The following is an 18,351-nucleotide window of genomic DNA, read 5'->3' as shown; positions in this document are numbered from 1 at the left end:
ACTGCCCCACTTCAGACCTATGTAAGAACTTTCCTGGTCCAAAACAGCCAGCCCACTGTAGCTGGCAATTTCACAAAAGGACAGGAAGGTCACTCATGTAATAAAGGGCCAGGGGTTAAATCACAGCTAAACTTACCTTATCTCTGCAGAGACTCTCAATGAGAGCATCTGCCTCCTCCATCCTCCCATACATGACCAGAGCAATTCCAACCGCAAGGCCTCTCAAAATCTTTTCATGCTGGGTTTCCTGTGCGTAGCCAACCATGTCCTCAATAGCCTGAGCATTTTTAGATCCCAACATAACCAATCCCAGTGCCAGGCCAGCTGCCTCACCTGCACAGCACAGAAAAGAAAAAAAAAAAATTAAAAAAAAATCAAGGAAACACTGTTCCCAAAAGCAGTAAATATTTTATCTAGAAAATCACACAAGGCGTAGGCCAATAGATCATTTCTGGACACCACCATGCCCAGCAACCCCATTACTCATGGCCAAATGTGCTTGGAATGATAACCTACTCGCTACAACTTAGCGCTCTTCCCTACCAAGTTCAATTTTCTCTTCCTTGGGCCAAGAGCTGCTGAGATAATTTTCCTGTGAAGCCCTGCCAATGCAGCAGTAGTCCCCACAAGCTTCTCCAAGCCTATCTCTCAGCCAAAAAGGGCACATAGCTCTGGAGATCAACCACACTAAATAAAAAGCATACGACAAAGAAAAGAATAGAGCAAAATAAGGGACTGTTTAAAGACCTAGCGTGTTTTATCAATATTTGGCATAGTGCCACAGACCAGTCCTGACAGGATCTTTGAACATTACTGCCACATAACTAAAGAACCACACCAATCAGGAAAAGGTCAGTAAATAAAACACAGCTAAGGCAACCTAGAGGTGATCTATGCTGCTAACAGAAATCCTGGGAAAAAAAATCTCAAACACCAAAAAACCCCCAGATGCCTGATAAGGCCTCAGATGGTTATTTGCTTTGAAAGCAGAACATTTACCTGTCACTGCGTCATCCTGGTACAGATTTGTTTTCAGCAAATCGTACACATCTTGACGTGCTGTCCCCATGGCAGCCAGACCCAAACCCAGGCTGCCACCATGTCGGACAATCTAGAGAAGCATATGCAAGTTCAGTCACCATAAAACAGGGAACAATATGGCTTCAGCTGAAGCAGACGTTTTTCCATCAATATAAAGCTGCAAACCTTTAGCCCCAAACCACCCAACAATGATCTTTGACCTGTTAGAAATACCACTTTCACCATCTCAGGCAGTAACTCTGATGAGAGGCAGAAAACAGAACAGAAATGGCAGTTCAAAAGCCCATAAACAATGGGTATCAGAAGCTTCACATATAGCACAAGCGACTTTCTAGTATCTTGAAGGTCTTTTTCCCCACCGAGTAATTTACGTAAAACCATGCATCTGTGCCACATGTAAAAATTGCTGTCTAGTAATAGCTTTTGAATGGAAAGGTAAATCAGTACCCAATTAAACAGTCTACATCCTCTTTTGTTCCAACAATGGATACAGGAAAGGCAGTATATTTGCAGTAAGATGAGTGGGATCCATTCACAGAATTTTTGAAGTAGTCATCTCAAATTTCCAAAGAAGAGGGGAACATGCTGGGAAAATACTAACGTATTCCTAACTTAAAACTAGACCTTTCGTAGAAGTCTACAAACAGTAGCGGTCAAGTAAAACACTTCTTTTTGTACAAGATGCATTAAACCTACAGGGCAGCAGAGCATTTTGTAGCTTATTCTTTTAATAGCTAAGCAATAACAGTGCCTGAATACTGCAGATCCACCAGCAAAATAAAGTAGATATACAAGTAGTAAGAAAGATGAAGCCAGACTCACTGCCAAATATGTAAAAGTTTCCTAAAAATCTTACCTAGACCTTGAGCAATAGGTTGTTAAAACCAAGCTTTATATTTAAGGCCCACAGGAGGTTTAAGTATCTGCCATGGTCTTAGTTACCTCTAAAAAACACTTCTAAACCAGCAAGCAACTTTCCAGATACTCCCAACAAAACAAAGGTTCATTACTGAACCCAGTACGTACATCATTACTGGCATTCTTCAGCTGGTTCAGCAAATAGTCAATGATGTCACCACCATGGTTAGCATGAATGAGACCCAAGGCATAGAGGCCTCCGCCCTCCTGGTAGGCTGACCCTGGAGAAGTGTCCTTGGGTAGGTACGTTGCCATTAGCTGTAATGCTTCTTTCTCGTGACCCTGTATGTCCAGTGTCCAGCAGGAAGGGAAGACAGTGGGAGGTAAAAGGTGAAAAAACACTTCACAATATTTCAAAAAGTCAGGAAAAAACATGTTATAGCCATTACTTTCTCCACAAAAATCAGCCTTTCAGTGCTCTACAAACAGCAAAGAATCCCTCTGTACTGGGGTTTTATTAACCACAGTACACGAGTACTCGTCAATCACTTGGTCACTGATCTAAACCAGGACAAATTTTGCCTGAACCTACACAGATTCATTCACTAGAGCACTTTAATGAGGGTTGAGGGACACAAAACAATTACAAAGACTTCTTGCTGTTTCAGAACAGCTTTCAATACACCCTCCCTGTAAATGAATTTGAAGAAGATAACCACTACTTAGGTCACCATTCAAACGTACTGAAACTTACTACAGTAAGGACTCTGGTACTGTCCCAAAGCCACTGAAAGAAACATATGCCTGCAATTTTAATAGCTAGAAACTATTGACTCTTTTCAACTCACAAAGGAAGAGAAGAGGAGCTACACAGAAGACTTCCTCATTCAGCCATGTTATCCTACCACCTTTTGGATGCTCAGCAAAACATGCCGTAAACTACACCGAGTATCAGATGAGATGGACGTGGTAAAGCACAGCTTTTCTTTAGTGCAAAGACACAAACTCTGTTACAGCTGTGCCTTGCAATAGACTAGGTAAACTGGAGTGCTGGCATCATTCAGAATCCCCATTTCAACGTTTTCAGTGTTCACAAGTCAAGCATTTATATTGGACAGAGGGAAATGAATGCTGCGTTACCTTGTGTATAACACCCAAGCTGGCGGTAGCAGTAAACTTAGCCCAGTTAGTGGCCCTGGCCAGCCACTCCAAATTGTCTCTGGAAGATGAAAAGGTAAAGGTTATACAAAGTTTTTCATACAGTCTGTTCCTCATCCTGCAAGCAGGGTTTCACAGCACTGAAGACTGCTTTCAAACCAGAAAGCAGCTCCAGAAGGCAAGAAGGCTAACCACATTTCCACTTCAGACCTCTCTCCCTTTCATCAGCCCTGATTTTCAGTTGGTCATAGTCAAGCTTCTAGACACTGGTAATCTCAGTGAAAGATGGAGAAAAACTGCTCAATATGCAGCCCATCAACTCCCTGGGAGAAACTCTAGCAGAGTTTCTGGAGCTTTCCTCAAGTCCCTGGTAAGGTCAGCCCTGACATTTCCCTTCGAAGAGACATTCAGCACTGTCAGTCTCTACCAAAAAAAGATATGTCATGTCAGATATTCCCCAACTAGTAAACAAAGAGAACAGAAATTCCAGATCTCCACCCTCCAAACTGCTCATACGATTAGCAGTCAAATAAAGCCAGTTTGTGAGGAGAAAGAAAAGGAAACAATTCCAGCTTTTCCCTCTCTGCCTCCACATTAGTTTTCAGACCCTTTGTTTATTCTTCTCTAAGCCCACCCGAGTTCTGCAGCCACCCTTCTGGAAGTATCAAGCTAAGTAGGGCAACGATGTTGTCCAAAGACCTCTAAATGACATTGGAGCTTCCTTGCCATAGATTTACCTAAGGAACTGGTCACTGGTTGTACCACAATGCATAAAGGAGTTTGCTATAACTGTTGCTGTATGACACACGGAATTCCGCACCGCATCCTGAAAGAACAAAAACAATCACTATCACCAGTCAGCAAAAGATACACTCTAAGTCGCTTAACATGCTTGCCAGTACACTACAAAAATGGATTGTAATTATGCTCAATTTAACCGGCAATTTCCCTTTCATCAAAGTTAATAGATTGTTAGTACATTCTAATATATCCTGAATCCGTTTTTTGAATGCAAAACAATCCTCTCTATGAGCCTCTGTCAGAGATGTGATTACTTCAATTACAGCTTAACTGGAGAAACCCCCGCTTCTGGTTCCCAGAACTGAGCACCGCAGAGCGTGTGCTGCTAACATTTTCAAGCCATCCTCAGAACACTACGCAGGATCACTCCCAAGCACTTAACCAGTAGACAGAAAAGATCTTCCAGTACATTTGAAGTGCCTCCTGAAATAGATGAACCCACTGAGAAGCATCCCCTACCTTTTTTCTGATGATGTGCATCTCAGTTCACACATTAAAAACTTCTATGGTTTCCAGTAACCATTTAGCTTAAGAGAGTCTAATTTACTTGTAAGTTTTCATTTGTCCACCCTTGAGTAACACCTTCCAAAACAAAACCAGTTACTCAGACCACTAGCACTGCCCACATTACAATATCTGATCAGTTCTGTCTTCAATGTGGAAATACTAGTCTCTGAGCACGTATCAGCATTTCTTTAACCAAGCTGAAGGTGCAGCCTGACATAACACCTCAAGCACGATACCAGCAGCCTGTAACACACAGTCCTGGCTGACTCCCTCCCTCCTCAATCAGCAGCATTTGCAACAGATCAATTATGGAACTAGAGGGTGAGTTTCTCCATCTTACTGACCACACGGAAAACAAAATCACCCAAAAAAGGAGGGAAGAGAAGGATTAGTTTCTATAACCAACTGGAAAAACAAAAATCAACACGCTAATAGCAGCGTGTCATTAGGTCATACTAGCTGTAAGTTGAAACAGTCTTATTATAATGTCCTTCTTTGGGTACAATCAACTCTTAGTCAGCCTCACAGGCTCAAGTTTTAAATGTTAATTTATCATGACTAAAACACCAATTTGTATCCTCAAAACCCAGGGAGGCCATGCTAAAACATAAGATGATGTTGTAAAGCAACAGCAAAGTGGTCAAAACAAACAGAAGATGAATCAGATGAATCCAAGACAACCACATCTAACGAAGCCTCTTACCTTTGTGTTTTTGAGGATCATGAGGTCTGTATTGTTGTTTCGTATTAAAAATTGCAGATGTAACTCGATGGCCATTTCCCCACTTAAAATTTTAATCATTTTTGAGATCTGGTCCTTAGGCTCTGGGTTCTTTACATACAAGCAAAAAAAAAAAAAAAAAAAAAAAAGAAAAAACATGAGAACTCAGTTATGGCTCTGTTAAAATGCAGCTCATGAGAAGCCACTCTGGTATGCTCCCATCACCATATGCCAAAATCTACCAGGTTTTAGGACTAAAAGAACATTTGTTTCTGCCCTTGCTGCACAAGCCCAAACCTCCCAGATAATCAAGTCCCTTTGTGCACAACAGTGCAGGTGGGAAAAGAGGCTCTTTGAAAAGGAATGTATTCTTTCATTGAAAGCAAAAGGATATGAGTGATATCTGATATTCTGCCAGCTGCTGTTTGGCCTTACAGATACAACGAGTCTCCTGCAAGAGGCAACCACGCTTTATACATGTGAACCTGTATTTCCATGGGAATGTTAATGAAGAGGACCACAAAGCCACAACACTTTGCATGACTGTGCTGAGCTGCAGCACCATTCTTGTGAGCTACAGGCTTTATTCAGAACAACTAGTAGAATGAGGACTCTCTTAATACATTCATCTTTCCAGAGCATTTTGAGAAAGCCTCCCTCTTCTTCACGATGGAACAGTTTCCACAGATTAAGTTCCAACTGAAGTCCCTTCTGAGCAGGATGGAAAGTACACTGCAGCTCTTTGTACTGACACTGTTAACGGGTCAGAGACCAGCCAAGCATAAGTAGTTCAGACCTTAAACTAATCCCCTCAATTATTTCTTTGTAGTCAGCGTTCTGAATGATGGAAGAGTAAGCTCAAGAACATTTCTGGCCACATAGATTGTTTTTAGGTACTTGTTCCTTGGCAGAATCAGCAATGCCAATGCAGCAGAAACTGAATCAAGACACCTTTTCTGCAGAAAAGCACTGTTTACAGGCTCCTTGATGGGGCAAGAAACTCGATCTCTTTTGTTTTCCTTGTGGAATATAATTTCAAGAAAACACTTCTGTTTGCCCTTGATTAATTTTTAAGTAAGTGATCTACAAGAATCTCTCAAGATTCCCAAGCCCAGTTTGCAAACATGCACCATGGAAAAAAAAAGAAAAAACAACTTGTCTTGGGTTTTACTTTGCCCTCTAGCAGCATTTCCCTTCCTCAGCATTAGGAGTGTCAGAATTGCATTAGTTATTCTATGTGCTGAAATGCAATTGGATGTGCATGTTGGAAGCAAACTCGCTTTCTCCAATACTTGGGAAAAGAAACTTAACACAAAGATTATAACCAGCTGGTTAACACAGCCACCACGCTAGCCGGAGGCAACACCTTTCTACTTCATGGAGCAAACTACATTACATCGGCATCACCTCCTGCCATTCCTGCAGAACAGCATCAGTTCTATCCAGCCAGAACTACAGCTGGATTTCAGAAGGAGAAAAAAAAAACAACTCATCAAGCCAATTCATTAGCTAAGGCTCTCAGCAGCAGTTAAATTTCAGGCCCTTTCTTCTGGAAAGAGTTCATTACGTCAGCATCAACAAAAGCAAACACGTGTACTAGATCCTTCCATCCCCTTCTTCAGGGCTCAGTAATTCCCATCAAAATCTACCCACTTCCCACTCTCCCCCAACTTTCAATATCTGAACTGCTGGACTTTCAGTATCTGAACTGCTGGACTTTCAGATATTCGGTCCTCATAGATTAACTGTCATCTTGTCTCCAAGCAAGTCAGAAGTGAAATTCCATTCTTCATTAGCCAAACCAATTTGGAACCGCAGAGATTCAAAGAGAACACATAAGAAAAACTAAGCGAGGTATATTTTGGAAATGGCACTCACAATTTCTGCAGACTTCCCTGCACAAGTGCTTCCTGGTTTCTCTTCTGCTTCCATAGCGTCACTGAAATAAAATTAAAATTAAAAATGCAACCCAGTTCATTGTAACTAGTCAAGCACTAATTATGGCTGAACACAGTCCTGAAGAGTAGCCTGGGATTTGGAGATGATGACTGGAAGCAGGACTTGGACAGGACAAGGGCTGACTACCTGACAAGCAAACTCAATTTTCAGGGAACTTGAAGGCAAACGCCCAGAAAACCCCACCCTCTTATTCCATCTAGAGAGACAACAAAAAGAGAGATGCTGGTAGTGAATGAACAGGCAGAGATGGGTGAGAAAACAAGGTCAAACAAACAAGGCAGCAAGGATAATTACATCTTCCCCCAGAAGCCTTGAGCTCATCACTATTAAGATGGATGTTACAGTGTTAAAATGGAAATGAAACATATTAAGCTGTTGTTAGCACCTTGTCCTAATGCTTCACAGGCTGGCTTACAAATCATTCTGTGCCTCTCCTTTTATTTCACTGGAAAAGAGGAGAATGCTTGCTATGCCCATATCACCGATGCAAAAGCATTTAGGCCCATTCCCCACAGCTGCATAAGCCTTTATATTGAACCAGCCTCGATCTAGGCAGCAATCTCCATCACACACTGTCAAAGACAGTGCAGGGATCAGGTTGTGTACAGACATGACAGCTCTGGTGATTAATGAGCAGACAGAGCACAAACTTCTTCCATGCTGCCCCCAAGCTGGGCAGCAGCCTTAGCATGGATTGGGCAATCCACTAAGAACAGGGCTTTAAACCAAAACTATCTATGTCAACTACCTCTAAGCCATCAAAAGACGAAATAAAGAAGATGGAGTGGTTAGTGCCAACTTTGGTTTCCTTAATGGTGGTTTCCTGCAGCTAAGCTCCCGTGATGTTGACCACTGAACAAGTTTTAAGTGTCAGGACTTTAACAGAACTCAAGACTAGATTTGAACTAGCTCTTTTTAACTGCAAGTACATAAGGGTCTGTAACACTACAGTATCATCTGAGCTCCCTCTTCCCACAAGCAGGTAGCAGACCACAAGCTATGATGTGAAACCAACGTTGCACATAGCTGTGATGAGCTTTTTTGCCTCAACTCTCCCCTTCCTTAGCTTTACAAGCAGCTGCAAACACCACAAAACATCAGTGCTCCCAAGCAATTCACACTATGGCTTAATGAATTACTGCTCGTGAGCTGAGCCACAGTAACTGCAGCATACTTACCTCAACTGCAAAAGGAAAACACATTCTTTCAAACAACAGTGGATTCTGGTAATATATAGTTTTGCCCTGAGCAAACAGCATGTCTTATCTATTACTCTGACTTAATGAAGGGGAGTAACTCAACTGCTTGTAAGGGGCATCCATACACAGAACAGGAGGCTCCATCTGAGCAGGACTGTAACCGAACAACTACACCTTTTCTCAAGCCAGTCTCCCCACCTGTCTTTCTCCGATCCAGGGACGGTGCCAGTGTTGGTGGATCCAGGCACAGAGGCAATGGGAGTGCCAACCGTGCGGAGATTCTGGATCACAGAAGACAAGAACTGCTGGCTAGCACTTTCATACAGATCAAAGCAAATTTGGTAGGCCATGAGAAGATTATCTTCCTTCACCAGTTTTTCCAAGATGTCACTCACAGCCTGGGGGTCATCCAGGAATATCAGGCACTGAGCAGGAGGAAGGGAAGAACAGAAAAAAAAAAAAAAATCAGAAGACGTTATATACTTCAGAATGAAAAAGCAACACTACCTGAGGCCACACTCCATTTTCCCCCATTCCCTCATCTGCTGCTTCCACAGAACACCCCTTCAAAGGAAGAAAAATTCTCTCTCTCTCATAAGAGATAACAGAAATCTTTCAAGAGTTTTCATAGGTCAGTTTAAAAACAAGACCAAGTACTACAAAGTCAAGACACACCATTCAAGCCTTCCTATTTCTGCAGCTTTTATCTTCGGAAACTGACAGTGTTGTCCTACTAAACACAGAAATTTCAAAAGCACATTAAAGAAGCATCAGTCATTTTGTAGGGATGTCCTCAGCTAAGATGGAACAGGCCTAAACCTCCTAAGTCACACGTACAGGGCAAACCAAAACTGGTAGAGGGCTGAGAACATCTGAGTAACTGGTTGTCTAAACATTTTCAGACAATGGCTTACCAAAAACCAAAGCATGTACGTGTTCTTTGGAGGAATAAATAAAATTCCAAGCTGTGAACCTACCATCTGCTACACCCTACATAGGCTTGAAATACTCCGTCAGAGTTGTCTACGTCCCCAAACCGCATTTGAACACCTTTCTCTATAAACTGACCCAACGTGCAACATTTGCATCTCTTTTTCAAGTTGATCTTGCTTTGATATATATCTGAAGCGCACAACCAGGAAAAGATATTTCATTTATCTGAACAAAAACCAGAGATCAGGTAGATGTCAAGTCAAACATATCTAAAGAAGAGTAACTTTTGATTGGTCTTTAACCATCACTCTGAGAAGTTTACCTGGCACACGTTGATGAAGTCTGGTTTCTCCAGATTCATGTAGATTTTCACTAGAACTCTCAAGACTTTATTACGGAACTGTTTGTTCTGCATCAAAGACATACAGAGCTTCAAGCTGTAGGCTAGCATCCCAGGAACATCGTTCTGAAATAAGATTCAGGGATATCAAGTCTGGGTTTGGGCAAGGAGGATTTAGAAAGTAAAATAAAGCTACCTCCTTTCTATTTTAAAAAGCAGAGCAAAAGACATGCACATATAAACCTTCACAGTTTACTGTCCCATTTTTAGAAAAGCCTATATGCAGGTGTATCGCAGTTTAAAGAAAAAATACTACCAAAAATGTAAGAACCAATATTAAATTCAGTAGTTAAAACATGCAAAAGCTTCATTTAAAAGTTCAATATCCATTTTCACTTCTTCACCTTTCTTGTTTGAATGTTCGTTCTCAAACGCAGTGAAATTCACTGCACTAACATAAAATGTCAGCAAAACAAACCGCGCACAGAGAAAAGGTCCCAAACACACCTATTTCTTGCTAGAGACTGGGAAACAGATTTGGCTACTAGACTTCAGTAAGGTAATTTGAAATGAGGGATTTATAACAGGCAATTAAGTCAGTAAATGCATAGGACAGCAAACAGAACAGAGAAAGCAAGACAGATGCTCCGTGATTATCATTCCTATACAGAAATGGGAGACATCCAAAAATGTGGGAAAGCTGTAAACTGAAAAGTGGCAAAATTTAAGGGATTTAAACCATGTATATGATTGAGATACTGCAGCAGAACAAGATTACACACAACCACCGAGCTCCTGCCAACGACTACAGGCGAGCTTCTCTTACTGCCGTAACACAACTTACCTTAAACCCTCAGTGAAAGGTGTTAAAGCCGGACTGTACTGCCTCGCAGTCAGGGCAGGCTAAGACTGCACACAGCCACTTACTGAAACACAGCAGCTCACCCAACTACTGCATTGTTTTTGTTCCGCCTGCCATAAATAAATCCCTTACCTAGCCCCCAGGATGCCTTCCCACAGTGAATTACAGCAGACGACAGGCACAACAAAATAAAAGAGCTGTTCTTACATCACGCCAGGCCTAAGGTCTGCCTAGTCCAGTATTGTATCTCTGCTAGTAGCGGACAGGGAATACCTTAAGAAGAGGGCAATAGCCAAGTTTCCTGAGAATATTCTCCCAGCAACTTGCAGCTCGGGGATTTCTTAAAGGTAGGAGTCTCTGCCTTCCATGAAGAACACCCCCAAGTTTCATCTTTTATTCTGTTCATACAAAACAGGGCAAGTTCTGTAGCAAAACGGATCCTGCACTTCACTCCTGGATCCGCACCTGGAAGAGACTAGGCAGATGCACCTCCCCTCACTTGCACATACCGATTCAAGGATGGTTTTCTCAAAGATGTCCAGCCTGCGTGTCTCTAGAGCGATGCCGATGGCCTGCTTGTACTTATGGTCATCCAAGCACCGCTGGAACATTTTGTTCACTATCCCTTCTAGCCTTTCATCGACAGGTTTCTTCTCCCCTTCTGGCAGCTCTGCATTCTCCACACACTGCTTGGTATAGTGGTCGATACATTTTGCTGAAAAGATATTGAACAAATATAGGGGGGGAAAAAAGTCAGCTTCCTAGATGTCTGCAGTTTTTTTACAGATGAAAAGACCAGTATGTGCACACATACATTCTACCAGCAAATACAGCATATGGGAAACTACACAAAGGTGAGGCACAAGAACTATTTGTGTAGTCACATACAGATAGCAGTGGAAGACACTTATATTCTCTCCTAACAAACTCTGATTTTAGTGCTGAAACCGAGAAGATATTTCTAAAATGGAACCGAGGACACGATCTTTATTCAAGCAGCACAATATTTTAAATAAATGAGGAAACAGCAGAAGGAGACTTCCTAGCTCCACTGTAAGCACTAGCTGGGGAGACTGAAATCCAGTCCTGCTCCATCATATCCTGTACAAGGTAAGCAACACCAGCAGATGAGACTTTAAAAAAGACATTTGGATTATACACACATTCAATATCTGACTTGCTATCTTTTTAAGGGTGGATAAAGGAAAATTGTACCCCTCAGTCAGGTGTGCAGCTACACTTACTAGCCGATTATTTCCAAAGTTATGCTGAAATCGACATCAACATTAGCACACAAATGAGAGAAAGGACAATAAACAGCCAAAGCAATTTTCCTATTAGGAACTCGCAACAGAATAAAGGGTTAAGAATCGGAAAAAAATGCCAGACCTCCTAAGTCAGTTTCATTACAGAATCTCAAAGCAGCAGAAAGAAAGCACAAACAAACATGGTAAAATTAGCTGCAGCATCAATTTAAACGAATACAAGGAGAGGAAGAGGAATATGGAGAAGAGCAGCTAAATCAAGTAAAATCTCAAATTTTCAGTAGTTTTGACAACACAAGAGCTTTTCTTTCACAGCAACAGTTGTTTACCAATGATCGTCTCCACATATTCCGAGTTGTCGTTGACATTGAAGAGGTCACCAGCTCCCAGGGCATAGTTCAGCGATTCCTCAAAAGCTCCCAGGTGGTAAAAAACTTTAGAAGCAACTAGAGCAGCAAACTGCCGGCTCCGAAAGCCCTCGTCTTCATAGAGAACTTCACTGCAAAGAAGAGCAAGAAGAGCATCAGCTCTGTGTCCTCAGTTCTCTTTAAGGCCATGTGACAGCTTGATCGAACTTGCATCTTTGGGACTACCCCAGCTTCAACCCCACACCCACTTATATTAGTCCTTTCCGGAAAATACAGAGCTAGATGCTGTATTAGCCTGCATCAAGCAACCAGAACTACATCCACTCTGTATCTCATGTTCTTTCTAAGCAGCACACCCTGAAGCAGTAAGTGTCTTCTCTTACATTTTGTCCACCGACTCAGAGATTTCTGCCCAGAAGTCATTGACAACAGCATTCAACTTGTGAAGAGCAAACTCCTACAAAAAATAATAAAAAGTTCTATCACACACACAAAAAAAGAATTTACAACCTTTCCCCCATAAAAATGAAGTACCACATAAGACTGATATCATAAACACTGACCCATTTCAACAGCAAATTCTACTTTAAAACATCTTTGCAAGCATTCACTAGTCTTTGCAAGTCCTTTGCAAATCAAGCGCTGTTCATTTAACAGGTAAGACAACCCTGATGTTCCTTCCCATGGCCCCTCTGTGATGAATGACTGGACAAAACGACCAATAGGTCAAAGTCCTTAAATTACAAAGTTTTCAAAGTCTCTGTGGCCACCTTTGTGTAGCGTGTAGATTGATCTGTGGTCTATGGCAGCCAACTCTATTTATTTGGACACAGTACTCTAGCAGATAAACAAAATCTGGACTAGATGAACCTGTAATCAGTTCAGAGCAAAAGCAGGGCTCATGCGGATCTATCACCACCTATGTCTGTTTCCAAGGAAAACATTTAGGGGACTACTAATACTATAGGATGCTCCTCCCCCTCCTAAAAGAGGCTATGTTAACTGTTCAACTAACTAGCAAGCATCAGCAATACACCACCACTTCGAGTGCTTGGTGTTGAACTATGGATTCATATACCCTGTGGACTGCAAAGTTTCTATTGCTGTTTTCTTCTCCTACTACTATCGTGAGTTTTTTTTTTTCCAAAGGAAAACTGTAACTGTGATTTTGGTTTACATTGCTTAATTATGCTAAAAACTTGAGATGTTCTTCAGCTTTAATTTTATGTAGTCAACAAAGCCCCGTTACCATCAGAGAGCTGGGAGCTTTGGTGAACAGAGATCATTGCACGTGAAGCTCCAGTTCGATCCATGTTCAAAACAAGGAAGTTTGCCATCTGCTACCATGTCATTTAAGCCCTCCCTTTCAGCCTTCAGGCTAGACACAGTTTGAGGCCGACCTGTTGTTGTCCAACCATTAATGATCGAGATCCATACATTTCTGACTTTAAGCTCTCAACATAATGCATTTGCTGTTATCTGCTCCCAGATGCAAGAGCTTACCTTGAGCTGCGGCTCTTCTTCATCCAGAAGAGAGATAATCCCAGCTGCAAAACAAGATCATAGTCAGGTTTGGACTCTCCCTGTTTCAAAAGTGAACATGTTACTTAGTTCAAATCCAACAGAACAGGAAGGAAGGCTATCTCTGGAATGCTAGTTTAAAATCTTCAGTATTAAAATTCAAAGATCAGATCCAAGTTTGTACTAAACATGACATAAAATAGTTCAGAATTTATAACTGAAAAGGTACGCTGTTTATAAAAGATGATCCTTCTTAGAGCAAAATATACTAGACAGGAACCCAGAGAACCTGGGATTTACTTCCAGCTCCATCACTAGTTTGCAGACTGCTTTCTAGCAAGTCACTTCCCACTTCCCCACGGGGCATAAAGAAGATCATAACAAAACTTAGTAACTTTTTTCATGCCAAGGACACAGGCCTCATGGCTAAGAGAAGATGTCACACCTCGCAGCTTTAGCAAGACTCCTGATGCTGTCCCACAACATGTGTACAAACAGCTACAGAAACACTGTTTAACTGACGTAACAGAGAGAGGTTCACGGTTATTTGGGGAGCCCCATCTGAAGAATGGTTACAGACGGTTTCATTGTCAGACTGCAAGGATGCAACTGAGAGGGTTGGAATAGGATCTGATCCAAGTCCAACACAATTCGCTGCTTTTAATCTTTCACCTGTTGTACATACTGACAACCTTTTTAAATCTAAGACAGACATCAAATGGGAAAGGCCAGCAAGCCTACTGGAGGGCTGAACTGGGCTTTCAAAAGATCTTGACAAATCTAAAAGGAAACTGTGCAGGTCAATACTAAAATGTACAAATACAGAAAGGGATCTAAACAGGACAGTGGATTAAGCTGAAACATTATCGATAGTACCACCTGGCTGCAGCGGGAGGCAGAGAACCCAAACTCAACACAAAGCTGTGCAAGCAAGAGCATTCCTTGGCAGCTACGTGAGGCCATCCCTGCTTGGCACCCACACACCTGAGCCAGACCGCTGTGTCCAGTGCTGGGCACTGTGTTTTAAGAGTTATGAGCAAACCTGGGTGTTCAGAACTGAGAAATAAGAACAAAGTTCAGCAATCAGGATTTACTGGGGTTGACTGGAGGTCTGTAACTGGTTAATCTATGGAAATCTGGGAAAGGTAGAGAGTTCATATGTGTACAGGGCTGCTGCTAGCAGAAAGAGAATAATCTGATCTCTGTGTCAGATGTGAACAGGAATAGTAAGACGAAGCTTTACTTGGAGCTTCAAAGACTGAAGTTTGATGTCAGGAAAAGTTTTTGGACAGCAACACAGTTATTCACTTTGCCTAACAAGGCTGTAGAACCTCCACTGTCAGACATTTTTTAAACTATGTTAGGCACATGTCCATCAGTAACAACAACTGAAGGAGCACTGATGTGGCCCTTAGGCAAGGAAGGCAGGTTCAGTAGCCCACCCCACAGCACTCCTTCCAGCTGTTCTCTATAACACTACTCCAAATGTATGATTTTTTTTAAAAAAAAAACCCAAGCCTCCTGCATTTACCTGATCTATTAGGTGGAAGCAATCTCACTCCTATTCAACACACCATTTCTACCTTTTTAAATGACCTCTGAAATTAATTCTTACTTCTCCTCAATTAAAATAAGACTTAAAGCAAAGTGTACCGAAAGAGAATGCCACTTGCAGACTATTATCCTCTGCGCTGTTTCTCTCACAAAGCCACATATTAATTTCTGGCACGAGTACTTTTGGAAATATTTCTCACACTTTCTTAGACTATGAAGTTCTCAGTAGAGCCAGAAATTAGTGTTTAACATCTAATTCCTCACACGCTTCAGTAGCCTGGGCTCTTTAGGCTGGTTTTTCCTCTGCAAGGCACCTGCATGCCTGACCCCCCTCCAAAGCTCAACTCTGCCTCTTCCCCCTCCCTCGTTCCCCGCTGTACCACCTACAGACCCCCATCGCCCCACAGCTCCTGTGCGTTGTACACTTCGAGCAGGCGGGGACCTTCAGTTCACAACCGCGGCGCAGGAGCACCCCAGTGGCTGCCGGGGGCTCGCGAAGCCACCGGAGCGCCCTCATGAAGTACCGGCAGGAGGTGACCGCGGCGCCGAGGCGGGCAGGCCCGCAGCCGCCTCCTCCTCCCGCGCGTCCCCCGCGGAGAGCCGGCCCCGCTCCGGCCGCCGCAGGGCCCGGGGACGGGCGGGAAGCGGCCTCGGGCCACGGGCGGGCACCGGGCATGGGGCAGCCCCCCCGCCTCCCGCGGCTCAAGCTTAAAGTGCCGGTTGTGGCGAGCCGCCGGGCACCGGGGCGGCTTCCCTCTTCCGCCAGGGCGCACGGCGACTACCGGCCAGGGGTGACCGGGGCGGGGGAGAGGCCCCCGTGATGGGCGGCCCCACGGAGCACTGCGGCCGGCGCCCCCGCGGCCCGCAGCGGTGCCCAGTCACGGCCCTGACTCAGCGAAACCCCGGCGGGCAGCGCTGCCCCGCGCCGCTCCCTCACCGGCCGAGGTGATCATGGTGCCGCCCGCCCGCCCGGCCCGCGGAGGGAGGTGGGGTCCGCTCCGGCCCAGGTGCGGTGGTGCTGCCGCCGCCGCCGCCACCCGGGGTCCGCGCCGCGCCGCTACCGCTCCGCCGCCGCCCGGCCCGGAAGTGCCGCGAAGGGCCCCTTCCGGCAGGACCCCGCTGCTCCCGGGAAAGGTGCCCGTAGCGATCGCCTGCGCGGGGTGGCGGAGAAGCAGCCAGGCGCGAGCAGGACGGCTCTGCCTGCCGGGGCCTCGCATCCTCCGCTCCCCTTCGCCGCAGCCCCACGGGCTTCCCCGGCGCCCCCGGGCGCCGCCGCCGGCCCCGCGCTCCTCCCCGCCCCACACGGGACCCCACGGGCTCCCCCGCCAGCCCCACACGCTCCGCAGAGCCCCACACCGGGCCCGCAGGGCAGCCACCTCACGCTTGGCCTGGGAGGGGAGGCAAGGGGGGCAGCGGGGCCTACGGCTGACCCGGTAGGTGGCCGTGGTTGCGCTGTGCCCAGACAAACGGCTGCCGCCTTCTGCCAGGCGGCAGCGGGCGGGTAGCAGCTCCCCGCTGCCGGGACAGGCTGCCCGCAACGGGGTGGCAGCTTTTGGGGCCCAGGCGTGTTCCACGGCATTGCAGGGACCGGGGGTTTTACCCCATGGATTTATCACTTACCGCAGGCTGCCTCTGTGGGCCCTGACTCCTTTCACATACCTTGTAGCCGTGGGGAAAGGCCTTACAGAGCCCATTTCTCCCTTAAAAAGGGAAGCACATGTACGGATGCATCTGACACCCCCTCACCAAATCGTTTTCCCCCTCTCTTACTTGGCGGCACAGAGCAGTGTCCAGATCTCCCACGCGTACGCGTACCAGAGGGTGCCCCAGTCGTGGAGGAGAATTTTGGTTCCTGCTTTGGTTCCAGTTTGGACAGATGGGAAGTTCAGGCTGGTGGATTTGCACCAAGGAAAATCCAGCCTAACAGCAATTGTGCTGCACAACCAGAGATGAAAGCGCCCAGCCCTCAGCGGCATTGATTTTTGCCTGTTTCTACTAAATGGGAAAAAGTACGTTCTGAAGGGCTTGAATTCTTCGAGGAAACCTAATGGCCTCAGTGAACAATATCAATAAAAGTTATCAGAGCCCTCCCCATGATGCAGAGGGTCAGCTCTGCTCAGACAACCAAGAAGGTCTCCAGCCTTCCCTGCTGCCGACAGGTGAGGAGTCTATCTATCTGAGCTACACACAGACCAATTCTGCTGACCTTCTGGATACCATATACTGGGGACACTTCCATTCCCTCCCTCCCAATATTTAAATGAAGAGAAATACCAGTTAAACCATGCATAATGCTACTTTAAGGACAGCACCATGGCAAACAAGAAACAAACTGAAGCACGTTCCAATTCAGAAATTAAATGTCTTTATTCTTTACAGTAAGCATGTAAGATAACAGTGCCTTTAAATTATTAAATCAATTAAACATGTAAAACTATCTGCTCACCTCCACATGCCCAGCTAGTGGGAAAAAAAAAAAAAAAATCAAGTCACTTTCATTCCTCAGTCAAAGGAAAACAATACTTTTGGTCAAATGTATTCCCACTCACACCTCCCAAAGCCCAGGCAGTTCATCTGCTTCCACAAAGTCTCACTGCAAAGGTAAACTTGCATGATTTACTTTAAAATTACAAGCAAATAAATCCATTGGATTTGTAGTGCTAAGATAGGTTTAAGTGCAAATCTGTACTCTTGGGCCACCTCTTCACTGGTAAATTCTAGGTGGCAAAGGCCAAATACTGCAAGAAAATAAAGGTTCACCTGGTCATTCTGTCAAGTCCTATGGGACTCGCCTAACCAAGGGCTTTATCAGGAAGGTATGTAACTGCCCGGTGACCTGGGCTCCGCTGCGAAGACAAGCAGTGGGAATCCACTGCAGAGCAGACCTTAGACCTAAGCACTCCGGACAGGGAAGGAGCAGGAGGACGCCTTCACATCGCTCAGATGCACTTACTACCCAGTGCTGAAGCCCGGGGTCATGAATACAGCCACCCACACCAAGTGACTTCACAAAGTCACCTGGTTACCTTTGTATTTTCCACCTGGTCAGAAGCAAAGAAAACCTACAGAAGTCCTGCAGGCTGGAAGGAGAGCAGGTTCAGTGCCCTCCCTGCAGAGCAACATGCTCCACCAATGTCAGCTGCCTCCTGGGTTTGCTCTCCCCAGCCCACAGCCCCACAGGAAAGTGTTTCTGCTGCGAAGAGATGCAACAAGCGCTTCCCCAAACGTTGCTCACGTGGACTTGGCACCCACCTACCTCCTCCC

The 18,351-nt window shown here is 44.8% G+C and overlaps 1 protein-coding gene across 1 annotated transcript in view; it reads right to left on the bottom strand.

Annotated features, from left to right (window-relative positions):
- Positions 1–16,046, bottom strand: part of PSMD1 (proteasome 26S subunit, non-ATPase 1) — a 74,181-nt gene extending 58,135 nt beyond the window's left edge. The window contains exons 1-14 of the mRNA XM_086468692.1: positions 16,025–16,046; positions 13,516–13,559; positions 12,396–12,469; positions 11,974–12,143; positions 10,889–11,094; positions 9,500–9,643; positions 8,443–8,669; positions 6,965–7,025; positions 5,069–5,197; positions 3,795–3,883; positions 3,040–3,118; positions 2,068–2,241; positions 1,000–1,111; positions 137–333 (exon numbers count right to left, since the gene is read on the bottom strand). Of these exons, the coding sequence (XP_086324818.1) occupies positions 137–333; positions 1,000–1,111; positions 2,068–2,241; positions 3,040–3,118; positions 3,795–3,883; positions 5,069–5,197; positions 6,965–7,025; positions 8,443–8,669; positions 9,500–9,643; positions 10,889–11,094; positions 11,974–12,143; positions 12,396–12,469; positions 13,516–13,559; positions 16,025–16,040 (1,722 nt within the window). The 5' untranslated portion in view covers positions 16,041–16,046. The remainder of the gene's footprint in view (positions 1–136; positions 334–999; positions 1,112–2,067; positions 2,242–3,039; positions 3,119–3,794; positions 3,884–5,068; positions 5,198–6,964; positions 7,026–8,442; positions 8,670–9,499; positions 9,644–10,888; positions 11,095–11,973; positions 12,144–12,395; positions 12,470–13,515; positions 13,560–16,024) is intronic.
- Positions 16,047–18,351: the final 2,305 nt, after the last annotated feature.

Source organism: Leptosomus discolor, chromosome 7 (genome assembly GCF_034619465.1).
Source record: "Leptosomus discolor isolate bLepDis1 chromosome 7, bLepDis1.hap2, whole genome shotgun sequence".
Lineage (NCBI taxonomy): Eukaryota > Metazoa > Chordata > Aves > Leptosomiformes > Leptosomidae > Leptosomus > Leptosomus discolor.
The sequence above is the reverse complement of the archived record's forward strand: the minus strand, read 5'-3'. Positions and strand labels throughout refer to the sequence as shown.